Genomic DNA, 27,845 nt, shown 5'->3' with positions numbered 1-27,845 from the left:
TGCTTGTGCCACATGTGTCATGGGGAAGGAAGTCATCCTCACCTGATACAAAGTGTCTTTGATAATGGCAAATTTCAGTTTGTATGTGGACTTTTCTATCTGTGAAGGTTTCTAAATGAGAAGATCTATTTATGTACTTTAAATAAAATTATTGACAAATATCTGAGTTGTATGCATACGATGATAAAGAAAATTAAATCTATAGAAAAATAATATAAAGACACTAGAGGAAACTGATGCCATAAACACCCTCTGTCACAAGTCAATCCAGCAAATGGACACCACAAATAAACATTTGTAATGTTTTCTAGAAAAGATTTATTCTTTCCCAGCAGACCACAGTACAAACACTGGTATTTGACACAGCACAGTAAAGGATGAGTGCCCTGAGACCAGTCCTGCTGCACCTATAACAGACTGATTCTACTGAGCAGCCATCTTATTCCTGAGTTAAAATACTGGATCAAGCATAAATAACACATTTACAGACAAAGAAATGTAAACATTTTAATAAATTACAATTTTGTAATCATAATCGTGAAATGTGTATTTTGTTTGTTTTTGTATTTTATTAAATGTGGTTTAAATTATAGTTTTTCAGTGCAGGAATTTACCATTCTAAATTTTACAGTGGATTACAGATTCAATGCGTTGTTTATTTTTTATGTTTTCCGTAAAAAAAAAACAAAACACAGCCGACCAACACAGCATGACAAGTATAAAAATATCTACCCTCAGGATGAGGATGTAACACTGTTTGGAAATGTCTGTAAGATTCTCAGGTGCTCTGTGTGCAAATGATGCAGACTCCTTTCTGTACAGTATGATGCTGGCAAATACTAAAGCTCATCTCTCTGGACATCTGCAGCACAAGAGGAGACAGAAAAAATGTGAGTACATTCATTTTGGAATAACTACGACAGTACGGCATTAGCTTTGACACTGAACAGACCTTTTGCTTGTGAGGATGAGCTCTGCCTTTCTAATACTCTCTCTTGTTTCTCTTGGACTCCTCTCAGTAACCGCTTGATCTCGTTGTCATATTCAACCCACTCAGGCACAATCCTGGCTGCTGCTGTGAGCTTGGGCTCCTTGGTCTTTGGGTTATTGCACTGTGAGAAACACAGACGAAAAGTATCAGTCAAGCAATCACTGCCATTTTGCACCAACCGGTCTAATCCCTAGCACTGTCTGTGGTGTGCATTTGGACCTAATTTGATTTCCTATTCTGTTAAAAGGACATTAGAGCATGTCTTGTGTCTGAATTACAAAGTGCTGTCCTAAACCACAATGAGCCAATGCTTCCTATTCCAGTCGACTGGAGCCTATCCAGTAATTCTCTAAATTAGTTTAGGAGACTGCAGGATTGCTCCACAGTAGCTTCCTAAATGTCAAGTGCCTCGTGTATGTTCGCAGCTGTAAATGTTGCTCTTGCTTTTCCATGCTGCAACTAACAAGTAATACAATCAAAGGTTAAAAAGAGACATATATATTGCATGTAAGATCCTTCTATACTTTTAAGGAAATACTAAAAATGAAAAATAAGGTAAGCATTATGTCCTTCAGTAGAAAACAGATGGACTGAATATTTTTGTCACTCACCAGATCTATGGTTTTGGCTGTTATTTTAGACTTGTCATCACACCACGTCTCGCACCAGAGCCACTCCTGCGGCAGAGACTTGATTGCTACCTGGTGGATCATGTTGTTTGGAAGATCCTAAAAATTACATGGCACAGTTAGTTAGTTTTTACTTTTCATAATTCATGTAACACATTAACCCAGGTTACCTGATCAAGGTTAGACAGACTGTTAGGGTCTTGGCTTAAGGCTTGGTACTGGCCACGTAATCTGTCTCCAGCAGCGATCTTGCGAAACTTCTTCAAATCCACCACATACAGTGCACTGGTTACAAAAGGCACAGCAGAGTGAGATTATCCAAGCCTTACAAAACCTCAACAGGCGAGAGTATTATAGGCTAAAATGAATGTCTTCAATAACGAACCCCCTACAGCTGTATTAGCATAATGGTACTTAACATGGCATATTAATAAGTAAGGATATGCAGATTAACTTAAAATGAGAAACCAAAGTTGACTAATGAAGTTCCTCAGAAAGATTTTATCAAAGATATCCTGTTTTTGACTTTCCAATCTTCCAAGCAGCCATGGCAACATTAAACATTAACTTAGGGCGTGGCGGTATGCTGATAAAAATCAAACCGTGATCTCATTAATGTGACGATGTGCCATTTTAACAAAACTGCCATATTGTGATTCACAAATTTTCTCTAGGCTACCCTGTCCTCTGTCATATGTACTCACAGAGAAATGAATAATTTCTTAACATAAGTTAGAGAATCTAGGCCAGAATGTACAAGTGAAAGATTCACAACTGAGACAAGCTTGTGCTGTGGTCTACTTATATATTTTCCAGGTTTGTTGTGTTCTGGTAGAATAAAACTTGCAAGTTAAATTCCCCAAAGTTGCCACATGGTGTAAAATTGATAGCTATGTTGTTGTCCTTAAAAATATTTGTTCAAGTTGTACAATATCTTTTCTCTTAGCCGACTGGTAGAAAATTAGATATTTCTTCACTAATATAGTGTTTATATTATTAGTTTAATTATTTTCTTATTGATTTAATATAATTTGAGATATGTAAAATTATATTTATGTATTTTGTTAAAGATCAATTCAGGATAGTTTATTATCATAGTTGGGAGGGTATGTAGTCTAGCTTTACAACAGAATCAATAAATACTTTGGTTTCATTGGGTAAAACTTTGCCACTAGATACATAAATATAAGATCCATAAATACAATCTTCTCTATCAACAGCATATCATTGCCATCCTTTTAAATTATATAATCTTAGAGGGCTACCTGATGTGATATTTTCTGTGTCCCAGATGTGAAGCCCAGTACCCAGATTTCCAAAAGCGATAGCCATCCATCTCTTTGCGACTATCACAGAATGGTGTGTAGCCATAAGGTGCACCCTCCAAGTCCAAGTCCCTCAACTGTTTCAAATCAGCACGTACTATCTGTTGAAAAGGAATTTTAAAAAAAACAACAGTATTTAGTCACATTTTATAAGTATCTTTACCCAAGTCTGACAGCAGTATTTCCTACCTGATCAGCATCCACAAAAATGATCTTGTCCACAGCTAATGGGAATAAAACATCCAAAAAGAGGATTTTGTATCCCCAGATGATGCGCTGCTTCTCTGTCTGTTGGTGGAGCCAGCGAGGCCATTTGTACTGCACTAACTCATACTGAAAACCGTACGCCTGGGCCATGTGATGGATGGTCTCCTAACAACCAAACACAGAACTTCATTAACAAAAGATTCTGGTGTGTAGACACATTTTAAAGAAACCTTAGCAACAAAGAAAGGTGTCAGTATTCATATAAAAGTAAATCAAAACTAGAAGAAATTAAGAGTAATAATCATACTCCCCTGTATTTTTAATTACCAAGCAACAACATAAAGGTAAAAAAAAACAGTGTAACTCATACCTTAAAGGATGGAGAGAGATAATTCTTTAGGAACCAGAACTTGACAGGTGTCTGGGTGTGCCGAAGGACAGACAGCATCATTATTCTGAAACCGAGAAGAGACAGAGAGTTCAGGAATGAGTGAAGGAGAAGACACTGAAAAGGAAAACGCAAAAATGAAAACCAGAGTGACCCACCTCAGAAACCGTTCATACAAATGTCCTGAGGCCACAGAAAATATGTTCAAAACATCCTCTTTCTTTTTGTCTACATCCTCCTTCTTCGAGCTACCACCAGTGATGCTGTTGAGGCATTTAAAACAACAAAATCATTTTTAATCAGATATGATCACTGCATAGAATTAGACAAGACTACTATTTGAAACAAGCCATGCAGCAAGTAGAATAAACACAATCAAATCAAACCAAATATATAATGAAAAAAGTCATTACACTTTAAAGCTCATTTCTTTTATTTACATCAAAATATTTAGCAGCTAATAGCTACTCTAGCTACTAAGGAAGCTCTTAAAATTAGACCCTTGACTAATAAAATGTTTCATGCTGAACTTGACATGGGTCACAACAGTACACAATGTTAGAAGTAGCAGCTAATGCAGGGCACATTTGGTGGGCACAAATCAGACTTAGTGCTGCAGGGCAGTTGTGTCTGCAGTCAGACTGGATGTCCTTGTATAAAACGACTGCTGATGAAGAGGAGTCTGTCACACACTCCATCACAGACTCAGGGCGAGTTCTGAGACTTCCACAAAACACAAATGAGAAATAGAAAGACATGGAGGGTGTGGAGAGAAGAGGAGAGGGGAGGAGCTTCTGGTCTCTAAGTGTGTTTCTTTGACTGAGGATAAATAAACCAGCAGTGACTATCTTCTACGTAGTTGGACTGAGGTTCTGAGAGAAATCTCCATGGAAACATGCCAGTAGTCTGGTCAGCCAAGACCAACCTTTGTTTTCTTCTAACTTTCACAGGAAGTAGACAGTAATGGATATCAAATGTAGAAAGTAATCCATAAGATAAGTCTCTCTGGTCTATCAGTGATGCAATACAAGCTGCAGATTTGAAGAAGCAGAAGCTGCAGTGGAGTGTTTCACACAAACTGTATTTCATTTAGTCCATATGATGCATGCTACATTTGCACTGAAGCAGGGATGTATCAGTTGTGATGCTACTATTGTGTATTCAGATTTTCGATGTGTGAGACAGACATTGTATTGTGATAAATTGACACAGTAGTATGTACTATAGCTCTTACCATAAAAGAAAGTACATTTGAACATGATGTATGAATTAAAAGGCTCAAAACTTTCCAAAGAAGCCACTGGAGCCTACATGTGCTTTACTGACGCCGAGTTTCACCTCGCCAAATCTTCGGAGGTGTTAGATCAATACATGTCTGCAGGCTTGCCCTTTAAAATGAATCACTGCTAGCATTCAGAGGTTACCAATGAACTCCGCTGTATTGAGACGTCTTTGCTTTCACAGCGAAAAGGAAACTTGTCATGTTTGAAAAATTGTTTGACTTTGGGTTTATTTGAAGTCTGAACATGTGGGGTGAAAAGTACACTGAGAAGTCTGTAAATATAACACCTTCGTTAAAAAGAATTATTGAGCCACAAAAAAAAAAAAAAATCTGCTCTTGAAAAATACTGAGGAAAGCCTATTTCTACGTAAAACACTTGCCTCTGCCTCTACTGCTGGCAAAGTTTATCTTGAGTGTGATAGCATAAGACAGTATTGCAAAGATCCCCTCTGGCCAGTTACTGAAGACCCACCAAACTTGGATATTTGGATATCTCCAAATGGATATTTCCAGTACTTATACTTTGTATAGCAGTCATGGCGTATAAAGTTGTAATCAATTCATAACTATTCAGTACTATTAAAATGTAATTATGACAGCATATGTTATATACTATAACTATAACAATAATAGTTTTTGTTGGCCTAATGCAATTTAAGTTTAGTTACGACCTTCTGTTACATCTCAAGCCCGGTCAAACGTGATCACCCAATCAGATCAGTTTTTTCTGTGACGCATGTGAAATGAAGGAGCTCATTGGTCACCAATGATTTACAAATAAAGTCAAATTTGTCCCACCTCAGATTAATAAAGTTTAGTGCTTTGCTCATTTATTCTGTAGAAATCTGCAATGTTTTCAGTCCCCTGTGATATATTTTTTCTTTATTTTTTCCATAGCAAAAATTTTCCCCCCTCCCTGAACAGTCACATTCACGTGGTGGAGGGGTTTGAGCACCCGAATGATCCTGGGAGCTATGTTGTCGGGGGCTTTATGCCCCTTGTAGGGTCACCCATGGCAAACAGGTCAGAGGGGATGGGTCAGACTAAGAGCGGTTCAGAAGCCCTTTATGAGAAGAGGAAGAACAAGGCTAGTTACGTCGCCCGGTCTGGTGTTATTGGGGCCCCACTCTGGAGTCAGGCCTGGCGTGGGTGCTTGAGAGCGAGCACCTGATGGCTGGGCTCAGCTCGAAGGAGCGAGGGAGGATCCGGTGCAGCGAGATCTGGGTGGGAGTCGAAGACGGGGCGTCGACAACTGGATCTCAGGACATGTAGACTGGCTCTGGGGACATGGAATGTCACCTCGCTGGGGGGAAAGAGCTTGTGTGGGAGGTTGAGCATTACCGGCTAGATATAGTCGGCCTCACATCCACACACAGCTTGGGCTTTGGAACTCAACTCCTTGAGAGGGGTTGGACTCTCCATTTCTCTGGCGTTGCCCGCAGGGAGAGGCGGCAAGCTGGTTTGTCCTTGCTCATTGCCCACAGCTCAACCGCCACATGTTGGGGTTCACCTCAGTGAACGAGAAGGTCACATCCCTGCGCCTTTGGGTCGGGGACAGGTCTCTGACTGTTGTGTTGGCCTACGGGCCAAACACCAGTGCAGAGTACCCGGCCTTTTTGGAGTCCCTGAGAGGGGTACTAGATTCCTGATCTCAGGCAAACTCTGTGGAGCAATCTTAAAATGATTTAACTTATCACCATTTAAACTATTTAAATATGGGCTACTGAGAAAGCCACTTCAGAACCCTCTACTTAAAGGGCCCATATTACTCTATTTTCTGATCTGTTGTTTCCACAACAAAAACATACCTGGAGTTGTGTTTTGTTTCTTTCACACATGTTTAACACAAATCCTGTGAGTTTTTCACTGAAACAGAAAACACTTTAAACTCCATACACCTTCACTAGAGTCATTTAGATGATTTCAGTCCTGGAATTGCCCATCTCTTCTGAACAAAAGGTAAAAAGTAGCTGTTGACATGAAAACTATCACTACATGACATTGCAAGGTGGAACAGAGCATTTTGAGCACTGGAGGTATAGACAAATTATTACTCAAACATAAGAATGAAACAAAACACATCTCCATTCATGTTTTTGATGGGCTAACAGCATTATAACATGGCTTAACGCTCACAAGAGTCAATTTTGTGTAATAGAGGACCTTTAACTACACTTCAGTGTAACTTGGACTTGCATATCTTATGTAGAATATTTTGTATTAGAACAGTACCACTTTATATTAACTGCACCTTAATTAGCCTAAATAAAGCATGGACAAAGAGTATGTTCATAATGAATAAATAGTTTATAGTTTAATGATCCAAGCTTATTAACTACTTAATTAACAGGCTTTAGGGGGAGTTAGGGTTAGGAAGTTATGTAGTTGCTAAGCCTGAATAATAAACTGTTCATTATGAATAAAGTCTTTGCTCATGCTTTAAGAAGACTGTAACCACACCATTTAAATTAAAGTATTACGATTACACCAGTATGTAAATAGGCTAACAGTGTGGGCCCAAAGGATTGTCTGAGTTGCTGATGATAATTTGTGAGCACCAAAGCATATGCCATTACATTAGAAAAAAAATGAGCCAATAAACACTGCATGCTAATGACTATGACAAATAAGTGTTAAATGCGCCACAGCCTACCTTTTCTCTAAAGTGCTCCAAACACTTGAAAAAGCAGGCATAAAGTGAGGAGACAGGATCACACAGTTAGGAGGTGTAAGGACACGCACTCACACACGCACACACAACCACGCGCAGGCATTTAATTACCACGCACATACCTACAGAAGCACATATTTTTTGCTATATTAGATCTTACAGCATAATATCGCAGCATGAATCCCGGGGATGAATAAGACCTCCTGAAAACCCCAATGAATAGGTGAAATACAGGGTCCAGCAGATAAGTCACCGACTGACCCAACAGTTATTACCGCCAATGAGACCAGGTACCATCTATACTTTAAGATGGGCTTTAAGATGTAAAAAAGAGTAACTACCTTGCAATGGAGTCCCAGATGCCTCCACTTTCAGTTGATTCACTTAAAAGATCTTCGTTAATTTTGTCAGGCTTTTTCTGTACCTGTGATTGGATGATGATAAGAAATTAGTATAGAATAGTGTAGAAAAAGTAATATTCAAAAAAAAAGTTAGTTATACTTACTCTGACTTTAATGATCTTGCTGTGGAAACTGTTAAGCACAACAATAACATCACCAGCATCAGCAGGAGAATCAGTGCCATCATGTCTGCAAAGAGGAGAAATGAAAATCAATGATCACTTACCACATGTTTTTCTGAAGGAGTTTTTATGCAATATTTATAACAGTTTTTGTGCTATTCTTGTAAATTGGTAGATGAATTGAAGTAGCACAGCACTTATTCACTATTATTATAATTATTACTGCATTATGGAGATATAATATACATGCAGAATTCAGCCAGTACTTTGAAACCTTTAGATGCACTCTTACTCAGCCCTTCGTTTCATAACAAGTGATGAATTTAAAACCCATCACTGTTCACTCTATGAAAAAGTAGGCTGGCCATCGCTATCTGTCAGAAGAGAACAATACTGTATAAAATGTATATATAAGGGACTACTTGACAGACTGTCGAAATATCTCTATCTATTGATACGGGAACTTTTAATACAAGATCACATGATGAAAGACTAAAGACTAGCCACACCAGAACTGAGATGGGGAAAAAGGGCTTTTGATTGTTTTACTTCCCAAAAATGTACTATATTTCAAAGACAAGCAAAATTGGATACTTTGGTGCCACAAATGCAATTTAATAATCTGGTGACAAACATTTATACTCACACTTACACCTGTTTTTAATGTTAAATAAATGGCTTATGTACTTTGTTTTATTTGTTTTTGTCTGTATTTTGCTGTATTTCAATAGAAATAAATGAAATTAAATTAAATGAGAGCCTGAGTGCTCACATTGGGCTCTCCCTGTATAAATAAAAGGTAAATGAATTGAAAATTGTTTAGCATCATTGTGATTGTTTGAGTCATAATTTAAATGATTATTAATGATTATTTATGTACTGCCAACTGTTAACCTGTTAAAGTACAGACTTGTGGTTCATGCAAAACTAACACCCACATAACTCAGAACAGAATTTAATATTTGTTTTAATATTTGCATTTTTTGGTAATTAACTGTTGCAATAACTGTAATCACATTAAAAGGCACAGTCCTGCTTTAGAGTTTTGCTGGTTTAGGCAATATAACATTCCAACAGTAAACTTTTACAAACAGGACCTGTGTAATATTTAAGGACAATAGCCAAGAGAGACACATCATAGTCTGACAAATTCAATAGAAAGGCTGCCCACTGCTCAAAATATATCTCTGGCCTGTCACTGTATAGGTTGAAAATTGGACCGTATACATTGTGCTTTGCCAGGTAGGATTATTCTGGGTCAAAACATTGCAAAGACCTGAAGTCCCTGATACTCGACTAACTACAACACAGAACTTCCAGAAAGACCTAACCATATCACTTTGATAAATGCCATCCCCTGCTCCATATTAGGAATAAGTGCATTTCCCCCTTATGCCTAAGTGCTGCTTGTGCAATGGCCCTCTTCTGTCACTCGCTGAAACTGAGCTTTTACGGCCCGCGTTAGAAAGCACTGGAGATCAATCTGTATTCCAGCTCGGAGGAGAGAAGAAGCGGCCATCTCATTCATCGCTGTCAAGGCCCAGTGCAGCAGAAAAGCAGGAAAACGCATGCTCGGGGACTAGAGAACACGGACACTCCCACTAGGCTCTGATCGGCCACCTAACCAGAGCAGAGCGCCGCTAACCACAAGAATAATGACACTGCCAAGGTGAAAAATGACATCACCTCTTAGCTCCACCTGGAGGATTGGGGAATAAATCTTGGGTTGTCTGATATGATTTCAGAGGAACCAAAGGCTATATGTGTCCTAAATCTTAGCACGAGGATGGGCTGGCAAAGACACTATCAGTGACTGTGGTGAACATCCGATATGGCGTTTAAGGGATTACGACAGATTTGAGATTGGTTCGGGTTATTATGACTTATTTGAAGGAAGGTCTGTTCCCATTGTGGTCACTTAAATGAGTCGAGAACATTGTTTGCTTTGAAATAAAATCCAAAGAAAAGTGAAGGGTTAGAATCACAGAAGCAACAAAAGTACGTGAGAAAGAGTAAAACCCACCAAGGCACAGCACTGTTACTGTTTGTCCGGGGAAATTAGAAAACACCAACGCATAGTGTGGAGTAAATGCAGCCTTTGACTCCTACGCCGTCCAGCTCCCCACACTCTGCTGCTGATATTGTGCGCTGTGAGGTGGATGGCATGGCAGGTGACCAGCTGAATCATCTCCGCGCTCGCTCTTCTTTTTAATAGCAGCCCTTTCCTCCTACCTGTCTCTCTCCCCTCTGCGCAGAGCACAACTCCCTGCACTCATCAAAACCTTGAGCTGCTACAGTGTCAGCAGCTCTGTGTTTCCATAGTGATGGGTTTCATAGCTGCTACTTTAAAAAGGGAAAATGTACCTGAAAACAACCTTCATAGGGACATACTGATCAGTTCACTAAATTCATATAAACATCCTCTTTAGCGCCCTAAATTGCTGTACATGAATGATGCGAAAGTGAAGGAACACCTACGCCACAATCTGATAGATGTCTTCTGATCTCCCTTTACGTAACCGCAAGATCCACGCACCAGGATTGGCTTTCAGTTGGAAATATCCCTGTTAAAGTGGAAACACTATTTAGTAAAAGTCACTTGCAGAGATTTGAAATGACTGTCACTGACCAGGTTTGCCATGACAATGGTGTCATATGTAAGTGGGTTCTGGCTCATGCCCAGAGTGAACTGCAGTCCACGGGGAGGCTGCCCGGTTGAAAGGTCAAAGCAGTGGCCTTCTAGCAAAAGGTGCTCCAATTCGTATTCTGCAGAGACAACTCCACTCACCTGGAGTGACACATCAGTTTCAGTACCCAATACCCATAAAAAGACTAATCCGCTTAAGTTCAGACAATTTCTAAACTGTAAACAAAACAAATTGCAATAACTTGCAAATCCCATAAAACACAGAATAATTCACAACAGAAAATAAACCACACATTGCACACAGCCTCCAATAAACACATAGCTGATGGCTGCACAAGAGAATGGCATCTACAATTACAAGCTGTAGGAGCAGGAGCATCCAATAGAACAGAGAACAGTAAACATACTAAGCTTACTGTTAAGTTAAGTAAAAGTACTACTATTGAATGTTTATTAAGTATTTTCTTAGCATTGAGTACCTCCAGCAGGTGAATGTTATCCAGGTCATGTGGGCTGTTCACAGCCTGCACCATCCAGCTCTCAGGGGTGATCATGTTGAGGGTGAGTAGGGGAGTTTCAGGGAGGTCCATGAACCGTGCCACTGGTCCTGCTGACACTGTATCGTTGGCTAAGAACTTTACATCAGGGTCCAAGACAAAACGATAAAAACTAAAACACAAAAACAGCATCCCACTTTATTATGCCACAGATGAGAGAATAAAAGCACAAGAAAAGGTTTTTCTTTTTTTTTTTCAAGGGACAAAAATTATGATGACATATTGTGCAATAGCCAGCATCCTAGGACAAGACTGTGTTGTGATAGTGGGAACTGGTATATGTGATCTCTTAACAATAAGGCATCGACTGTACTCTCACTGTATACATTTATTTTGCTAATGTTTCTGCAGTAAAAACAATAATACTATGTTCACTAGCCTAAGCCCTGAACAGTACTGCAGTGAGGCCAATTGTTACACCAATGTGTGGTCTGCATCTTCAGTTTGTCCTCTAACACAAAGTATGAACAGTTAAATACAGTAAATACATACCGGTACATTGTTGCAGTTAATAAAGCAGACTCTAAATAATAAAAGCAGTGACGACTCCTGGGTGAAAGAATACCAGTGTATACATGATACGAGGGTTGTACATAACAGCTTTTTGAGAATATTAGATTTAATGCTATTGTGGAGAAGACCCATTCCTCAAAGGCAGTGGGGATATAAAATAACCAGCATCCCAGTTAATGCCTTAGTCTGACCTCTGAGTAAAGAAAACAAGTGAAACCACTGATGCTCAAGCCAACAGTAAAGGCTTGGCTATATCCCTGGGGATTACAGCAGTTGCCATGATCTGACAAGTGATATGACACAGGAAGTTGCACTGTGTAAAAGCTATGTGCTCTTTGAACTGTGGTATAGTCAGAATGTGTAGAGTCCAGAGGCAGAAAGTGTTAAAAAGGTAAAAACAAAATTTAAAAAAGCAAAATAATATAGAATTCATTTCAGTTTAGGCCTTTTCAATGCATTTTTCCAGAGCTGCTGATTTGTGCCACATCTGTGAACACTGAACAATTTGCTAGTAGAAGCACAGGGAGGCCCAAAGCAATAAGACAGTGTTATTAAGCAGATTGCATCTGCGCAGTGCAATCTTACAAAGGGAAGACACAGGGCAGGGCTGCTAAGTCTGCAGTGGTCAGGAGATGCACAAACACCCCAAACAAGAAAATTTAATTACCGATACAGCTACTACCTACCTCTTGAGGGGCATCTCAGATAGCTTGGACTTGCAGTTCATAAACAGTTGCAGCTTCATGTTGACCACTTGGCCCAGCACCTGTAAAATGCAAAGAGAGCAAGGTCATGACAGGGTTCAGCTGCCAACTGGACCGATTTAATTTTTTACATTTTTTATTATTATTTTTTTCGGGCTACAGGTGACATATCAAAAAATTGATATCACATTGGTTGTTATGTAGATATGCAACACTTTTACAAGGTATGTTAACTATAATAGAAATGAAAGTATCATCCTTTGTGTTTCATTTTACAGTCCTTTCACATTTTGTGATATGTGAAATGAAGACATTCACAGTCACATTTTCGCACATGATAGATTGATCTGATAGATTACCCCAATATTGTCTGAATATCATCTGGAAACAAAAAAAAAAGATATTAATTAATATTGCAGACCCTTAGTTGGGACAGAGCTTGGTAATGAATTTACATAGGTATAATTATCACAAAGCTCTGTACTTTATTATTGTCCCGCTCAGTACAGAGCTGAGAACAATTTTATAATATAACATTATTGTATTGGCAGCACGCAGGCAAGCTCCTGCCAGTAACAAGACAGAAATGTGTGGTAAATGTCAACATGAATAAAACACATAATTACATAACATACAACATTGAGCCATAAAATTAAGCATTAATTAAATGGTGGAAGTTAAAATCACTTGGATTCACAGTAGTAGTTTATATTGGTGTCAATTTATTCAAAAAAGTAAATTTTCTTCTTGTTTTATCAGCCAAGGTTTACTTTAAGTGAAATATTCTTACTCCATTAACATGTTATGCAAATGTCAAGTTAATTAGTAAAAGTGTTGGAGGTAGGTAATCTCAAAATATTACAAAAGAGTTGCAACTTACATTGAGTAATGATGACAGCTTCTGTGCTGCTCTCGTGAGAGGGTCAACAATAGCCACCACATCATAGAACACTTCATGCTCCCGTGGAGACAGGTGGAGAACACTGAAGATGAACACAGTATAATGTATTACACAGAAGAAGGGGAGGGCACCCTAAATTATGTGTTCATATATAAATTCACCTGTGTGTAGCTTTCAAAAAATGGATGTCCCTTCTGACTTCTCCTTTGGGGGCTGTATTTAGGAGGGCATCAACTTTCATCACCAAGTCTGTGGCCCTGAGAGATAGAAGAAGACAAATCTGGATAAGCAATTACAATCTTAGACCAAGTATACAATACAAAGAATTGCATTTAAGCATAAGCTGATTCAAACATACTGCTTTGGCTTGATCCCCATCTCCTGCACCTTGGCTTGGACCTTTTCAGCAGAACCACTTAGAGTAATTTTCTCCAGCAAGTGGAAATCATCTACAGTGAACTCTTCCTCCTCATTAAATGGACCAAGAATCTGCAACAATGAAAATATGCAAGAACTGCAATTTACCAATAGCATTTGTTACAAGAAACAACTATTACATCAGTCTGGATTACTTTTGTATTTGAAAGAAATAAGGCAGTGTCCCACCATTAACCTGAACAAAACTGAAGCCACTTGGATGAGGGGCAAAACGTTTTCACTCTAAACTTTTGTCCAGCAAAAGAAAGATTGAATTCAAAATTGAATTCAATTTTTCTTTTGCTATTTGAAAGAAAAAGATACAAATATAACTCACTCTGCCATTACTGATTACTGCCCGCTGTCCAGGACTTAACTTCAACACTTCTTGGCAGAAGAGCTGCTGGCTCTGAATAAAATCCACTTCCATTGTATTGAACTTCTTCTCAAAAGCATCGTCATCCATTCCCTTAAAATACAGAAATATCATAATAAATGTACAAATTATAATATACATTTCATATTAATATTGTAGTTATATTAGATCGTATAATACTGAGTTTTTTACAAGGATATTGATGCAGCCTCTTAGTAATTTCATTGCATTTTTCCAACATAAAATATTTCAACCAGTCAAAGTAGCTGTCAAAAATGCACAGGTGAAAATGAAATTAAATCCATTTGTAATTAATACAGGAAACTCTTAATTAGACCGTGTCCATTTTTGTCTATAACAAATTAGGTGTGGGAGAGGGGGAGTTTTGTGGGCCGGCTTATTACTTTCGTGAACATTTCCCTTCTCAGGAGAACAGGTGAAATACCAATAATGTCAGCACAATCCAGTCAGCAAGTCTGCCTGCCAGCCAATAATAAACTCATATCCCTCCACTGTGGTTCTCAGCTCTCACAGCCAGCTCCTATCTTCCCCTTTCTATTTCCAGCCCATTCTCTCTCCATTGTTTAAGGGCAGTAATTGAAGGACAGTTTGTTACAGTTGGTCCCAGATGTAACCTGTGCTCTAGGAGTTATTCTGGTGGGAGAAAAGAGATGGGAGCGACAGTATCCCCTTCTGTCTGCAGCTGATTTGTAGATTAGTGCCTTATACACACTCTTATAGGTGGGAGGAATGCTCTAGGTTGTAGTGTGTTTATGGAGGCCGAGATGGTCATGCATGGCTGAACACATGAGACTCCAGCTGGGTTGAACAGCGAGACGTACCTGGGCTATTCATCTGTGCCCAGGCACAAGCCATCCACAAGCAGCTCAGAGCCCAAGACTCAGCAAGAGGAGCCAAGCTTGTGTTGACTCGTGTGGCAATCTGAGTGGAACTGACAGGCAGTGGGGCGCTCGCTGTGTTATCCATGTGAGCTTTCAAAGTACTCTGTAAACTGGTGTTCAGAGGAGGGCTAAAATGATAGGATCATCCATCAACAAAAATCATTTTGTTAACTCTAAAGCAATGGGACTACTGTTTAAACTTAGCCTGCATGGCGAACTTAAGCACTTTTATATGCTAATGTTAACTGTCCCATATAAAAACAATTCCTCAAAAGGGATTTCCACACTTTGCATTTATCTTCTATTTTCTACTATATTCTATTCTATACTTATATATAGATAATTAGCTCACCCAATTTGCACTGTAATTCATTACAATAAAAATACACTGTTTCAGAAGAAAAAAACTAAATAAATAAATATAATTACTACTAAAAAGTGTTTATCTTAAATTATTTGCACTCATTGTCTACCTTTAGTAGAAACTCCTTCATCTTGCTGCCCTTCTGTGATAGCTGGTTGCTCTCCTCTTTGAGAAGTTTGAGTCCAAATTCAACTGCAGTCTTCTTCTTCTGAGTTAGCAGTGCAGCCCAAATCGCCCGGTACAACACAGTGTTATCCTCTGTGAGTTTGCCTTCGGGGTTGTCTATCACTCCAACACGTATTCCACGGCTGGCTTTCTGCTCTCACAGAACCATCAAAACACATAGCAATTAGCAGGATGTACTGCAGGGAGATATGCGTCAAGATAACAATAAAGATTTATTTTATATTCTTTTCCTTCCACTAAGTAGCCCCAATTGAAGCGTGCATGTTTTTGTTTTGTTTTTATATCATTTTCTTTACTCATTATAATGAAAAACTGTCCTGAAAATCAAGTTCCACATTTATTCATTCTGAGTGAATTAAAATGATTTTGGACTCACCACATGTTTCAAAGCATTGATTAACAGTTTTCTTCCTGAAACCTTGTCAAAATCCCCTACTACCCACATCGTCACAGCATTTACTTCATTAGAATCTGAAATGAAAGAACAGTTGCACTGAAAATACAGCCGTAATGTAGACTATAAATTGTGTTAAAACCATATCCTGTCAGTTAGGAGGTGACAATCAGAGCAAGACAGAGTCAGAGCCTCAGCAGGGAAATCTGGTCCTGATGACCATTTAGAGTGTTGGCCCAAAGCCAGACAGGAGGCAGCAAACCCAGCAATTACCTTGCTTGAGGCACAACCTGCCTGCTTTAACAAAGGTCAAATTTCACACTTTTTGGCGCCAGTAACCAAGAGCAGATTGAATTTTTGTTTTGTAGCATATTAGTTTGGGGTTTGGGTGCTAAATCAAAATCAAAATAAATGAATAAATGGTAGAAATATTTTACTCTGTAGTATATATTTTCTTTTATGCATGTATTACTCACCACTAGTTGAAAAGTATTTAATTCTTTTGGCAACTACAGCCGTCTTGTCTCTCGAGTCCATATATGAAAACATAGTTGTATCCTCCCAGTCGTGTACAACTGCAGAGCAAAAGAAATTCACCAGTGTCACGACAGCAGCAGAGGTTGAATCAATATAGCCCGAGCTCAAAGTGTGTTACTTGGATTGGCGGTGAAGTCAAGGTACTTCCGGTCATTGCTTAAAATAATAGAGTTCATCCTGGGGACTACATTGGCTTGCTCCATCAGATAGTCAACCACATCCGCGCCTTCTGTCAACTGACCCTTGAAAGAGAGAAAAGATTGAGGATGTGAGTCTGGTATGCCATCAGAAATCCATTCCAAGTGTTGTTTTTGCTTTGGTACCATAAAGACAGCTCTCTGGAAGGCGTTGGTGGTGTCCATGATGCGCTGCAGGAGGACAGTCTCCAGTTCGTCTGGGTCCATCTCATCTGGGCTGAGTGGGACTCCGTTAAATAAAGCCAGAGGAAGAGCGCCAAGGCCACTTTTTTTATAGAAGAGTGCTCCTTCCTATCACAGAAAATACAAATGGTGCTGATCAGGTAAAACATTGTGATTACCTGGCAACATACATGTTCTTTTACTTACTCTATTGGTCATGCATGGGATTTGAATGGACCAAAAAACCTCACTAGTTTTTTTTCTATATCATGGATGTGGAGGATATGCAACGTAAAAATCCTGACCCACAACATCAATGTCCTATTCTGGATCATACCTTTGAATCTTAAAGGTCTGCTTGTCTACATGGTGATGTTATTGATATTCCAGGAATGTTCCACAGAACGGCATTACACTTATTCCACTTGCTTGTATTCAATAACAGGTGTTTGATTTAATAAAAAATACTTGGAAAAACATGCATTCTTAAAATCACAAGACACGCCTCTCCACAGAGTTGACCTATATCTTGGTTTTAGACCTGGTGGAGTTACCTGCTTGTCTTTAAGGAGACTGATAGATTTACTACTAACTTTTACACCAGAAAGAAAATTGTGACCTTATGTAACCTATTAATGGACATGGTCTTCAAGTAAGCACATCAATTTTGAGAACACAATTTTCACTTCCGTGTTCCAATGTGTTTAGCCCAGCTGTTACCCCGTCATTGAAGAGTGTTATTCAGTTCGTCAGAGATCATATTGTGTGCCTCATCCTCCGTGTATTTAGTTTGCATATTAGATACAATATTTATTTACCTTTCTTCTTTCATCGTATTCTGAATCCAGGCCCAGTATCCTCTCTGCATTGGCTTTGGGGAATTTTCTCTTGAGGTACGCGGAGATAGTATCCACAGACAGCTGCTCCCCTGCATCTACTTTGTTGTATAGCTGCAAGAAGAAGACAGAACAAATTTGACTATCACCATCTTCCAATTCACTGCCACTATCAATAATTTCCATCTCAGTTTGAAAGGAAGAGATGTGAAATCCCGCTGACTCTTCTAGCTTAATAATGTCTCAATCCACAGCATAATACGAGGCATAATAAAAAAGACTTCTGATGGGTAGGGGTATGGGACAAAAAACTTACTTATTTCTCAACACTGTGCTTGCTAAAAAACTGATTTATGCATGCAATGTACTTACCGAGACTGTAGACAATAAGGCCTGGGATAAATCGTATTCTTCTGCAATGTAATTTAGCAGTCTGTAAAATCCCACCCCAGCGTCTGAGAAGCCATCAATCTCATCTTTGGTGTTGACAACAAACACAAATCCAATCCTACACAAGGCAAAAACAAGTATTCAATTTGCAGGTGATAGGAGAATTACGACAGGGCAGATTATAAATACTGGAGGTGAGACACAGACAGGTGTAAACGGTGGAAGAATTACCAGCACTAACCTCAGGGGGATCTTGTGCTTGTAAAAAAGCTCTGTCAGTTTCATTAGCTCCACGCTCTCCTCCTGCACTGGATCAAGGAACAAGACCTGACAAAACCAGATAAATAACTTCAATCAGAAAAGTACACCAACCTTTTCACAGCATTTGAGAGAGACTGTTTACAAGGATGATTTAGTAGTAACTAGGTGCAAAGTTTCAAGACTGATCAACTCTAATTCATGGTTTTAAATCCTTTGCCTTTCTAATGTGGTACTAAAAATAAATGCTAATTCCCCTGCTGAACAAAAGCAACAAAAAACATCAATCTTTTATTGTACGCATTTCCAAATAATGGTTTATGTTGTATTAAGAATAAATGTTCTTTGCAGAAATGCATTAATTCATTTAATGGTCTGCATCTCTGAATGGATTAATAGATAGTACTGGTCTGCATCTCCTCCTCCTTGAAACACCACCGTAACCTGGGCCTTCCCCCACAGAGCGAGGCTGGGCACAGCCCAAATGAACAACGTGGCGTTGTCATCCCGTGAACCCAATACCTGCAGGAGGATCCGTGAGGGGTCGGTGAGAGATCTGGGCTGCAGTCAAATGCCAGACATGAAAACTGACTTTGGGGACATGGAAAGCCACCTCGGTGTCACGTCTTCTGAAAAGGAAGCACAGACTGAGGACTCGGGGGCGGACTCATCCATCATCCTGGCTGAAGTCAATGAGGTGGTTGGCAAGCTTCTCAGTGACAAGTCTTTGGATTTTGTGGGGTTGGCATGGCTGACACACCTCTGTAACATCACGTGGCAGTCGTGGACGGTACTTCTGGATTGGTAGACAGGGGTGGTGGCTGGTCTGGTTTGGGGACCACAGGATCTCATCTCCGCTGTTTGCAGATTATGCTGTCCTGATGGCTTCATCAGTTGAGACTGAAATGGCTGAGATTAAAATCAGCTCCTCTAAATCCAAGGCCATGATTCTGAACCGGAAAAAGTACTCGCCACCCACCTGGAGAGGTGGGTATAGAGTCCCTGCCTCAAGTGGAGGAGTTCAAGTACCTCGGGGTCTAGTTCACAAGTGAGGGAAGGATGGAGAAATTGACAGGCAGATTGGTGCAGGGTCTGCAGTGATGCAGTTGCTGTATTGGACTGTTGTGGTAAAAAAGGAGCTGGGTCAAAAAGCAAAACTCTTGATTTACTGATTAATCCTGGCGACTGCCCTCATCTATGGTCATGAGCTTTGGGTAATGCCCAAAAGGACAAGATGATGGATACAAGTGGTTGAAAGTGTTTGCAGTGTGGCTGGGCACTCCCTTAGAGATAGCGTGAGGAGCTTGGTCTCAGGGGAGGAGCTCAGAGTAGAGCTGCTGCTCCTCCACATCGCGAGAAGCCAGCTGAGGTGACTCGGGCTGAGGAGGCCCAGGGAAGACCCAAGTCACGCTGGAGGCACTATGTCCCTTGGCCGCCCTGGGAATGCCTTGGGGTCGCATCAGAGGAGCTGGAGGAAATGTCAGGGGGGAGGGAAGTCTCAGGGGGGCCCTGCTTAGACTGCTGCCCCAGAAGCCCGGCCCCAGATAAACGGAAGAAAATGGATGGATGGTCTGCAACTCACCAGGTTAAAGAAATTGCGTCTGATCTGTCGGATGACTCCAGGAAACGTGGCTCTGAGGAGCTCTTGTACTCCCGATGGCCAACTGCGGTACATTGGGTCATTCTCAATGTCATTAAACCACTGGAAAAAAGAAAGACAAAAGAAGAGTGAAAAAACCTTAATCATGTGTCAACCAAACTTCACAGCACCAAAGGTGTCTAAATGTTATGATACAATATTTATGACATTTAGAAATAAATTACATGCACTACTATTGTTGCATACCAACACAGTCTGAAGTACTAAACAATTCTTAGTTCACAGAATAATAGAAACAATCATGTATGAAAAGAAATGAAAAATGAAATGAAACATGAAATCTTCTTTAAAGACGACTCTACCTAAATGTATTAAAATGCATAAATGTATGATTTCATGCTGTGTACTGCTTTTGTGCAGTAAGTACAGCTCATTTCTGTAGTAATGACATGTGTGCCAGGAGTGTACCATAATGAGGCTACATAATCAATCGCTCCAAAGAGACTTTTCAGCCGCACACAGTTTAGAAATCTTATTGTCCTTAAGTACACGATAATGAATGAAAAGCTTTTCTTGGCCAACTTTCTCTTTAATAATTCAACTTTCTGTAATCCTCAGGGCTACGGCAATAACCTTATCCCAGATCTAATTTTCACTCCAAGAATAAGGACATGACTTACCATTATAGCCGGATCTCTGATGTCTAGGGCATAACTATCGTCCACATGGCTCACAGGTAATCTTAGCAGTTTGGCTTGATGCTCCCCTTTTATACCTAGATTATGAAGCCCCTCTAAAACCTTAGCCTCTCCTCTGAGGATATCCAAAATGCTGTAAAAAGATTACACAAACTTGAGGAATTGTACTCTTGTTACTATAAGAAGTAATGGCACAGATAGCCAGCTGATCTTTACAATCAACCCCCTACCTGAATGGGTTGTGAACGTCCAGATCGATATGAAGCCCATTGATAAAGAGCTCTCCGTCTCCAGGGTGCACACCAATAGTCTCGCTGAGGTGCTTAAAGAACAAACAGAAGGAGGCAGTTGAATGCTTAAAGCTCTAAATGAGTTATTCTATGTTTAATGGTGGCTGTTTCAATGAGAAAGACAAGCATGGGGAGCACAGCATGACTCGTAACGTTAAAGACAGTCCAGAGATGTAGGGGAAATTAACAATAAAAATTTACTGCAGTACGGTTGAGAAATAATATCCTTTAGATAATAGATTACGGGCTGGGCTTGCTAATATTGTGCTAAGGCAATAATAAAACAATAGTGGACTTCTATGTGAGATGCTGGTTATGATATCAGACCTTTTGGTTCTCCTCAATTTCTTTTCTCATTTCCTGCTTTACTGCTACCCTTGTCAGTGATCTGTGGAAACAGTAAAACACGTATACAGTTACACTCAGCTTTTAGCACATCCCCAGCCGCTAGTAAAATGCCAGTTTTAATCTCCAAAAAAGTGCAGGCTCTCAAGATGGTTGCAGTCAATTCCCCTGTAAACACCTGATTCTTACTCAGCACTTTTTTGGCATTTTTATAAGCTGCTTGTGCAAAAAAAGCAAACATCAAAAAGATGGATGACATCTGCGTACATAAAAGTGTGTTCATTGTGGAGCCCATAAGTGCCTTTGGATTGATTAATCATATCCAAACAAATGCAAAAGTCTATACCCAAGTCTATAAAAGAATACTCTGGGTGAATTTTAAATAAAGCCAAAGGATTCCCATAGGTTGTATATAATGCAGAAAATAAACATATTATATTTTAAATAATAAATGGGCTCATTATAATGCAGCAAACAGGCAAAGCTCCACTTTCCTACCTTGCTTTACTTGGAAAGTTTTGACTCAGGTCTTGCATTATCTTCAGCGTATCAAACTTTGGTGCAGAAAGGATTTTAGCAGCAGCTTGAAAACTCAGATCTGTAAAGAATAAACAATAAGCATACTATGAAATTGTGGAAACTGCCTTGCAAGTAAATATATTAATATCTAAATAACATAATAATAATAATAATAATAATAATAATAATAATAATAATAATAATAATAATAATAATAATAATAATAATAATAATAATAATAATAATAATAATAATGCTGCATTGAATTTATATAGTGACTTTCAAGTCACCCAGAGCGCTTTTTTTATTCATTTCACTCTAACCACAGCTGCCCTGGGGTAGTCTGCTCCATCAGCCCCTCCAACCAGCACAAATCTCACATACCAGAATCATACTAAAGTGGGTGTCTTACCTACAGACACAAAGACATAATGCACAAAAAACACTTGCTGCCTCACTGCTAAACTAACACACAAAAACTCACAAAGATAATCACTACATAAAGACGAAATTTTACCTTGAAGTTCCCACACTTTGAGTGGGGCCAGGTCATTCATGCTCTCAAGGAGATGTTTGCGCAATTCACCAAGTTCTTCCTTCAGTTCAGGGTGAGCTTTCCTTGGACAATAAAAAATGAAATCCTTCAGTCAAGCAGCAACCCATGCTAGAGAAAAATATTAAGCATTTCTGATAACACTGAATAGCTTACTTTAAAGTCCCAAACAGAAAACCTTGAACTTCATCATTTCCATTATCCTCACCAGCTAAAGGTGTCCTCGAGTCTAAAAAGCAATCATTTGTACAGTGTTGCTTTAATTGCATGTGAATTTGAATAGCCAATTTGACAGTTCAGTGAGTCACCTTTAACTTGAGTGTCATCCACAGCTTTGTATTCGGTGCTTTTGATAGCCAGCTCCACACCATACCCAGACAGAAGCATGGGTTTAGGCTTTGATTTCTGTAACAGAGCCACAAAACAAAAAATCAAGTAAGTTGGAACCAGTCTATGGTTGAAATATGATAATAAGCAGTGATTATTTAATCATAAAACAAATGAAAATGGTAGTATTCATTCATAAACCAGTGTATGGAGACACTGGGGATGAGGCAGGTTAAGTGTCTGTTTTGGCATTCAAAGGGCCAACCATCAGGTCAGTGGAAGAACACTCCAACTGAGCCACTGCCGCCCGATATTACTATCCATCCCAAGCCTACATACACAGAGAAGGAACTGCAAGCTAGGAGGCAGATGATTGGCAGTGCCAATTCAAGGAGAGAAAAAACAGACACAGTAGAAATCGCAATACCAACCATTAAATAACACAAAAATAAACAATACAAGAAAAATAATATGCAAATATGCAAGTTAGAACACTGACCCTATAGCACAGTGCTAACAAATTTAATTCAGAAATTGTGGAGCATCTAATTCAGGAGTAGCATAGAGTAAAATAGAAATATTTTTACAGCCAGAAAACCACACACTGACTGGCTGAAGACAAAACCAATGACACTTACAGATGCAACAGGGTCTGGAGAGTAGAATGAGTCAGAAACACAATTTGCCCAAGACATGACTTAGACAGTTATGCTATAAGGCTGGTGAAATTAACTTTTCACTTTTTGATAAATGCATAGTCTGACTAGCACAACTGCATGTGAACAACCCTAGCTACCCATTCTGTATCATGATGAATTACACTTCAGTACTGGAAACTAAAATCCAGGTTTCACAGATGCCAGCAGCACAATTAATAGGTCTGGGACTGCGACTATAAAAGACGACCTTAATGACAAAGCGGCATGGAAAGCTAACCTGAAAACAGACATTTCACCCAGAACACACCCGCACTATTGAGTTCACACAGTTTCTTGTTTGGTGTTCAATGTTATTTTTCTATTCGATTACTAGTTTAACAAAATTGTTTGCCTGCAACATGAAACACACAAGGACTCTGCCACACACTGCAGCAGATTTACTGACATTTAACCTTGGCACTTTTGTTCACTGAGATTCAAAGAAATGCCTGAGTCTTTCACTCCCACTCTCTCTGCTTCTGCCCGCACGTGTCTCCAAGAAAGAAAAAAACCTTCAGCAAGCATCTATAGCCCAAGCTTTTAGTCGGCCACAAACATTTCAGGAGCATTGCCAGCTTACAGGAATCACTTATTGAAAAAGGACTGAGGGGGCAGAAGCCTATCAATTTGGTGAAAGATGCACACAGGTGTAGTGAAGAGGAGTAGCGTTGTTTTTGTATCATGACACATAAATACAATTGGATCTTGAAGAAAAAGAAAAAAGCTACTTACTTCTACATAATGTCGGAGCACATACAAAAGTGTGCCCTCTTCTGCTTTCTCTAACAACACCTTGTGAAACGATGTGAACTTCTTGGTCCCAATTTCAGCGTACAAGATCACAATAGGCACTTCAGTTTTATTTCCACCAGGATATATGTGATCATCCTTGTATAAATAAGGTTTTGTCCTGCATAAATGTAAGAATTCAGACAAACTTCAAAACAAAATACATATGTATATGTTTCAGCATTATATTTTTCTATCAGTGAGTTCCACCTATCTAACAGTTCAAAGTCCTCCTTTGTTACCTGCCTGCAGCTGCCTTCAGGAGCTTCTTTATATCCTTGGGGCTGCAGGTGTGTTGGCCGTGGATAGACACAAAGGCAGCGCAATCGTCAGGAGGAGGTTCATCACTTGCAATCTGTGAATAGAAAAAATGCTGCACAATTAAACAAATTCAACAACTGCACTCATTATTTTGTTAGCAGTTGTCAAATGTGTTGGTAATCCTGGTGTTCAATGAGTTTCCAAGTACGGTACTTGAAAACCTTGAAACACCTTTTTATTTACCACTGAAATTTTCATATCAGATAAAATTATGGTGAAATGGGTATTTTGCGTATATGGCTAAAAGGTTGCTTGTTTTTACATTGCAATATAAAAATGTAGGTAACACTAACTCATACTCCTAACACCTTAAGTACTTAAGCCTGAATCATTCTTAAAAAACAATTACTTCATTATGAATTAAGTCTTTGTCGGTGTTTTATTAAAGCTAATTAAGGTGTAGTTATTATAAAGTAATACAAAAACAATAGATGAACAAGGTACAATTGCCTTGAATTCAATTTTAGCTGTTGAAGCCCCAATTTTGACCCCATCAATTTTTTTAAATTTTTTTTTACATAAAACAAATGTTTTATCAAGGACCTAACAGACCTTGATAAAACATTTCTTTTGATAGTCAATGATGCTGAATGAATGAACCTTGATTTTTCATGACTTCTTTTGAAATCACTTTAATCAAGTTTAATCATCAGCCCAGTGTTTTTCATGTGCCGATCAATTGGACAAAATTATCGGTCTACAGTTGATTTGAGAAAAAGTGCTGTTGAGAGAAAATGAGTTATTGATGCGAAATATTACACACAGTTTCATACGACGATTACCTAACAAGATATTTTTCAGTGGACCAAGTAACTTCACTTTAGAAATATGTGCTTGTGTTTGTATGAAAATAATACAGTAATGCTACATTCAACAAGAAATGGTCATATCATTATCACATCTTTCGTAGGGCTGGGCGATATGGCCAAAAAGTGAAATGTTGATTTTTTTTTTGCAAAAACCTGACAGTTATAATTTTAGTTGATTTCAATCAAAGTTAGAGCAGTGACTTGTAGTCTTTCAGAAAGCTCTTAACATTTTCATTCTCAGCATATTTAAGAAATTGCAAATTGCTTTAAATTACATTTCTACAAACATGTAATCTAATTTTAATAGATTAAATTAGATTATATATTTTTTTTTTTAACAATACCAATTGTACTTACATAATAACCCTGCTAAAGTAAGAGAGTCAAGAGTAAACTTGTTTTATAATAAATAAATAAAAAGAATTTGATTAATTGCTCAGCCCAACTCTTCAGTAACTATCTTTTCAGTGTTTGACCACATACCTGCTGGGACGCATAGACCGCTGGGGAGTAGGTTCGTAATGACAGAGCAAATTTGAGCAGATTAACTTGGAGGTCCGTGAGGAACTGGCCAGCTTTTTTAACAATCAGATTGAAGTAGGAGCGCACAGACTCTGCAATTAACAATGTCAGTGTGTTAAAGACCATTGAAATTCACAAGTTTGGATAATATATAACAACATATAATGTTGGTTAACAGAGTTTTTGAAAGTCATGAGATAAAGTCACTACAATAGCTACAAGAAACAGTTAAATCTCACCTCCTTGCTTGTAAACAGTGAGCTCTTTCACAGTGTCAACAAACTGCCAGAATTTTTCATTTCCATCTTCACCGACAAATTCACTACACAACAAACACAGATAAATGAGACACAGTAAATCACAAGTAGCTTTTGCTTTCAAACGTGCATCATTACAGACTAGACTACTACCCCAAAAGACACGCAGCGAGCTATAATTACACACGATGAGTAGACTAAAATCAAAACTAAAGTCGCAACTGCAATCAAGTGAGGTAGCCACAGGAATAATGCTGTATAATGTTGCTGAAATGGATTACTTTTCATCAAGAATTGTAATTTTTTCCACAACATTGTCCTTTTCATGTTCCACTAATGCTGTTCATTTACACATCGAGGCACATTTAAAGGGCCTTTAAAGATCCCTCTATTAACCTTTAGTCAATTTAGACTCCCATAAGTGACTTGATATAGATAATAGCTTGAATTACTATTTCTTTATTGCCTGGGAGTTGCCCTACATTATTAGGATGATGGCTGATTGAAGTAGGACACATATGTAAACCTATTGCGTGACTCAAACTGAATGGACCCCCCTCTTTACCATGTCTCCAACAGAAAGGGGGTCATGCTCCACTTGGCTTTCAGACTGGCACTGACGCCTTTGGATGAGGTGACATGTTGTGGGCTCAGCAGAAGCAGCAGAAGCAGCAGCAGCAGTGACAACAAACCACGGTTCCTCATTGTGTCCGTCAGGGAGCAGTAATCTGAAACCACACATTCACATTCAGCAGGAGGGTCAAATCTTTGCACCATGACACGGGACTGCCACGTAGTAACCCCACTCTTAATTACATGTCAGTATCATCAGAAGCAGTGTGCAGGGTCAAGTTCAAGAGACTAGCAAACGACAGTGTTATTATCCCAGTTTAAAACCCCCAAAAAGCGCAATAACGCACCATTTGGTCGCTTTGGTGAGGCTTAAGAAGGTTAAGTAGATCGTTTGAATAGTACCTGGAGCGTATGGGCTAACGCAGCGCACAATGCAGGCAATAACCCCAAATCTAATCACTTGTAACCATCATTATCTGCCACAGTCGTTTATCAAAGTAGCAGAATCTAAAGCAAATCGCCCCACTGCACGAATGTTTAATACAAGCTCTTACCCAGCTGTGGATGCTGACCACTCCATGTACAGCGAGGGGCTTCAGATATTTTGGGCAGCAGTTAGCACGCATAGCTCATCCTGTTAGCAAGTTGTCGGAGTTTCTTTATTTTCAATACCAGCGCTGAGTTAAAAGCCGGTGATAAATACAGCGTGTCTTTTTTGCGATACGCACAGCTCTGACGCAATGAAAACAGCGCGTAAACATGGATCACACGTGAGGGGGGGAGGATTTTAGTCAGGCGCAGCTTTGGACACCTCACAGTCTGGATTTACAGTTTGAACATTTTCCCACTCAACATCCTACAAAAGTTGTGTGTCAGCAGTTCAAGTATAGGATAGTACACATAACTACATAAAAACTACGTCTAGTATATGTATGCGATTTTTTATCAGTTAATTATGGTTATTATTATTATTATTATTATTATTATTATTACTACTACTGCTACTACTATTATTATTATTATTATTATTATTATTATTATTATTATTATTATTATTATTACTGTTATTATTATTATTATTATTATTATTATTATTATTATTATTACTACTACTACTGCTACTATTATTATTATTATTATTATTTTATATTTTTATTTTTTATCTGGACTTAATTATCCCTTTAATT

The 27,845-nt window shown here is 38.9% G+C and overlaps 1 protein-coding gene across 2 annotated transcripts; it reads right to left on the bottom strand.

Annotated features, from left to right (window-relative positions):
- Positions 1-294: 294 nt before the first annotated feature.
- Positions 295-27,294, bottom strand: uggt2 (UDP-glucose glycoprotein glucosyltransferase 2). Of its 2 annotated transcripts, XM_055230850.1 has the most exons (41): positions 27,213-27,283; positions 26,651-26,813; positions 26,068-26,150; positions 25,790-25,920; positions 24,419-24,531; positions 24,120-24,297; positions 22,671-22,767; positions 22,519-22,591; positions 22,327-22,427; positions 21,789-21,888; positions 21,273-21,333; positions 20,886-20,977; positions 20,638-20,788; positions 19,940-20,059; positions 18,341-18,426; positions 18,082-18,217; positions 17,692-17,823; positions 16,838-17,002; positions 16,633-16,756; positions 16,454-16,552; positions 15,960-16,054; positions 15,507-15,713; positions 14,093-14,224; positions 13,697-13,827; positions 13,500-13,595; positions 13,318-13,420; positions 12,420-12,499; positions 11,143-11,332; positions 10,646-10,804; positions 10,495-10,580; positions 7,999-8,083; positions 7,835-7,917; positions 7,616-7,696; positions 3,699-3,803; positions 3,523-3,607; positions 3,135-3,317; positions 2,886-3,046; positions 1,791-1,905; positions 1,603-1,719; positions 953-1,112; positions 295-862 (listed from the first exon to the last, which is right to left on the bottom strand). In XM_055230850.1, the coding sequence occupies exons 2-41, from the start codon at positions 26,788-26,790 to the stop codon at positions 840-842; spliced, it is 4,659 nt and encodes a 1,552-aa protein (XP_055086825.1). In that variant the 5' UTR covers positions 26,791-26,813; positions 27,213-27,283; the 3' UTR covers positions 295-839. The 2 variants fall into 2 exon arrangements, with proteins under 2 accessions (XP_055086825.1, XP_033842246.1); XM_033986355.2 differs by lacking the exon at positions 7,616-7,696 and having other exon boundaries at positions 27,213-27,294.
- Between the last annotated feature and the right edge of the window lie 551 nt (positions 27,295-27,845).

Source organism: Periophthalmus magnuspinnatus, chromosome 21 (assembly GCF_009829125.3).
Source record: "Periophthalmus magnuspinnatus isolate fPerMag1 chromosome 21, fPerMag1.2.pri, whole genome shotgun sequence".
NCBI lineage: Eukaryota > Metazoa > Chordata > Actinopteri > Gobiiformes > Gobiidae > Periophthalmus > Periophthalmus magnuspinnatus.
Note: the sequence above shows the minus strand (reverse complement) of the source record. Positions and strands in the feature narration are given on the sequence as shown.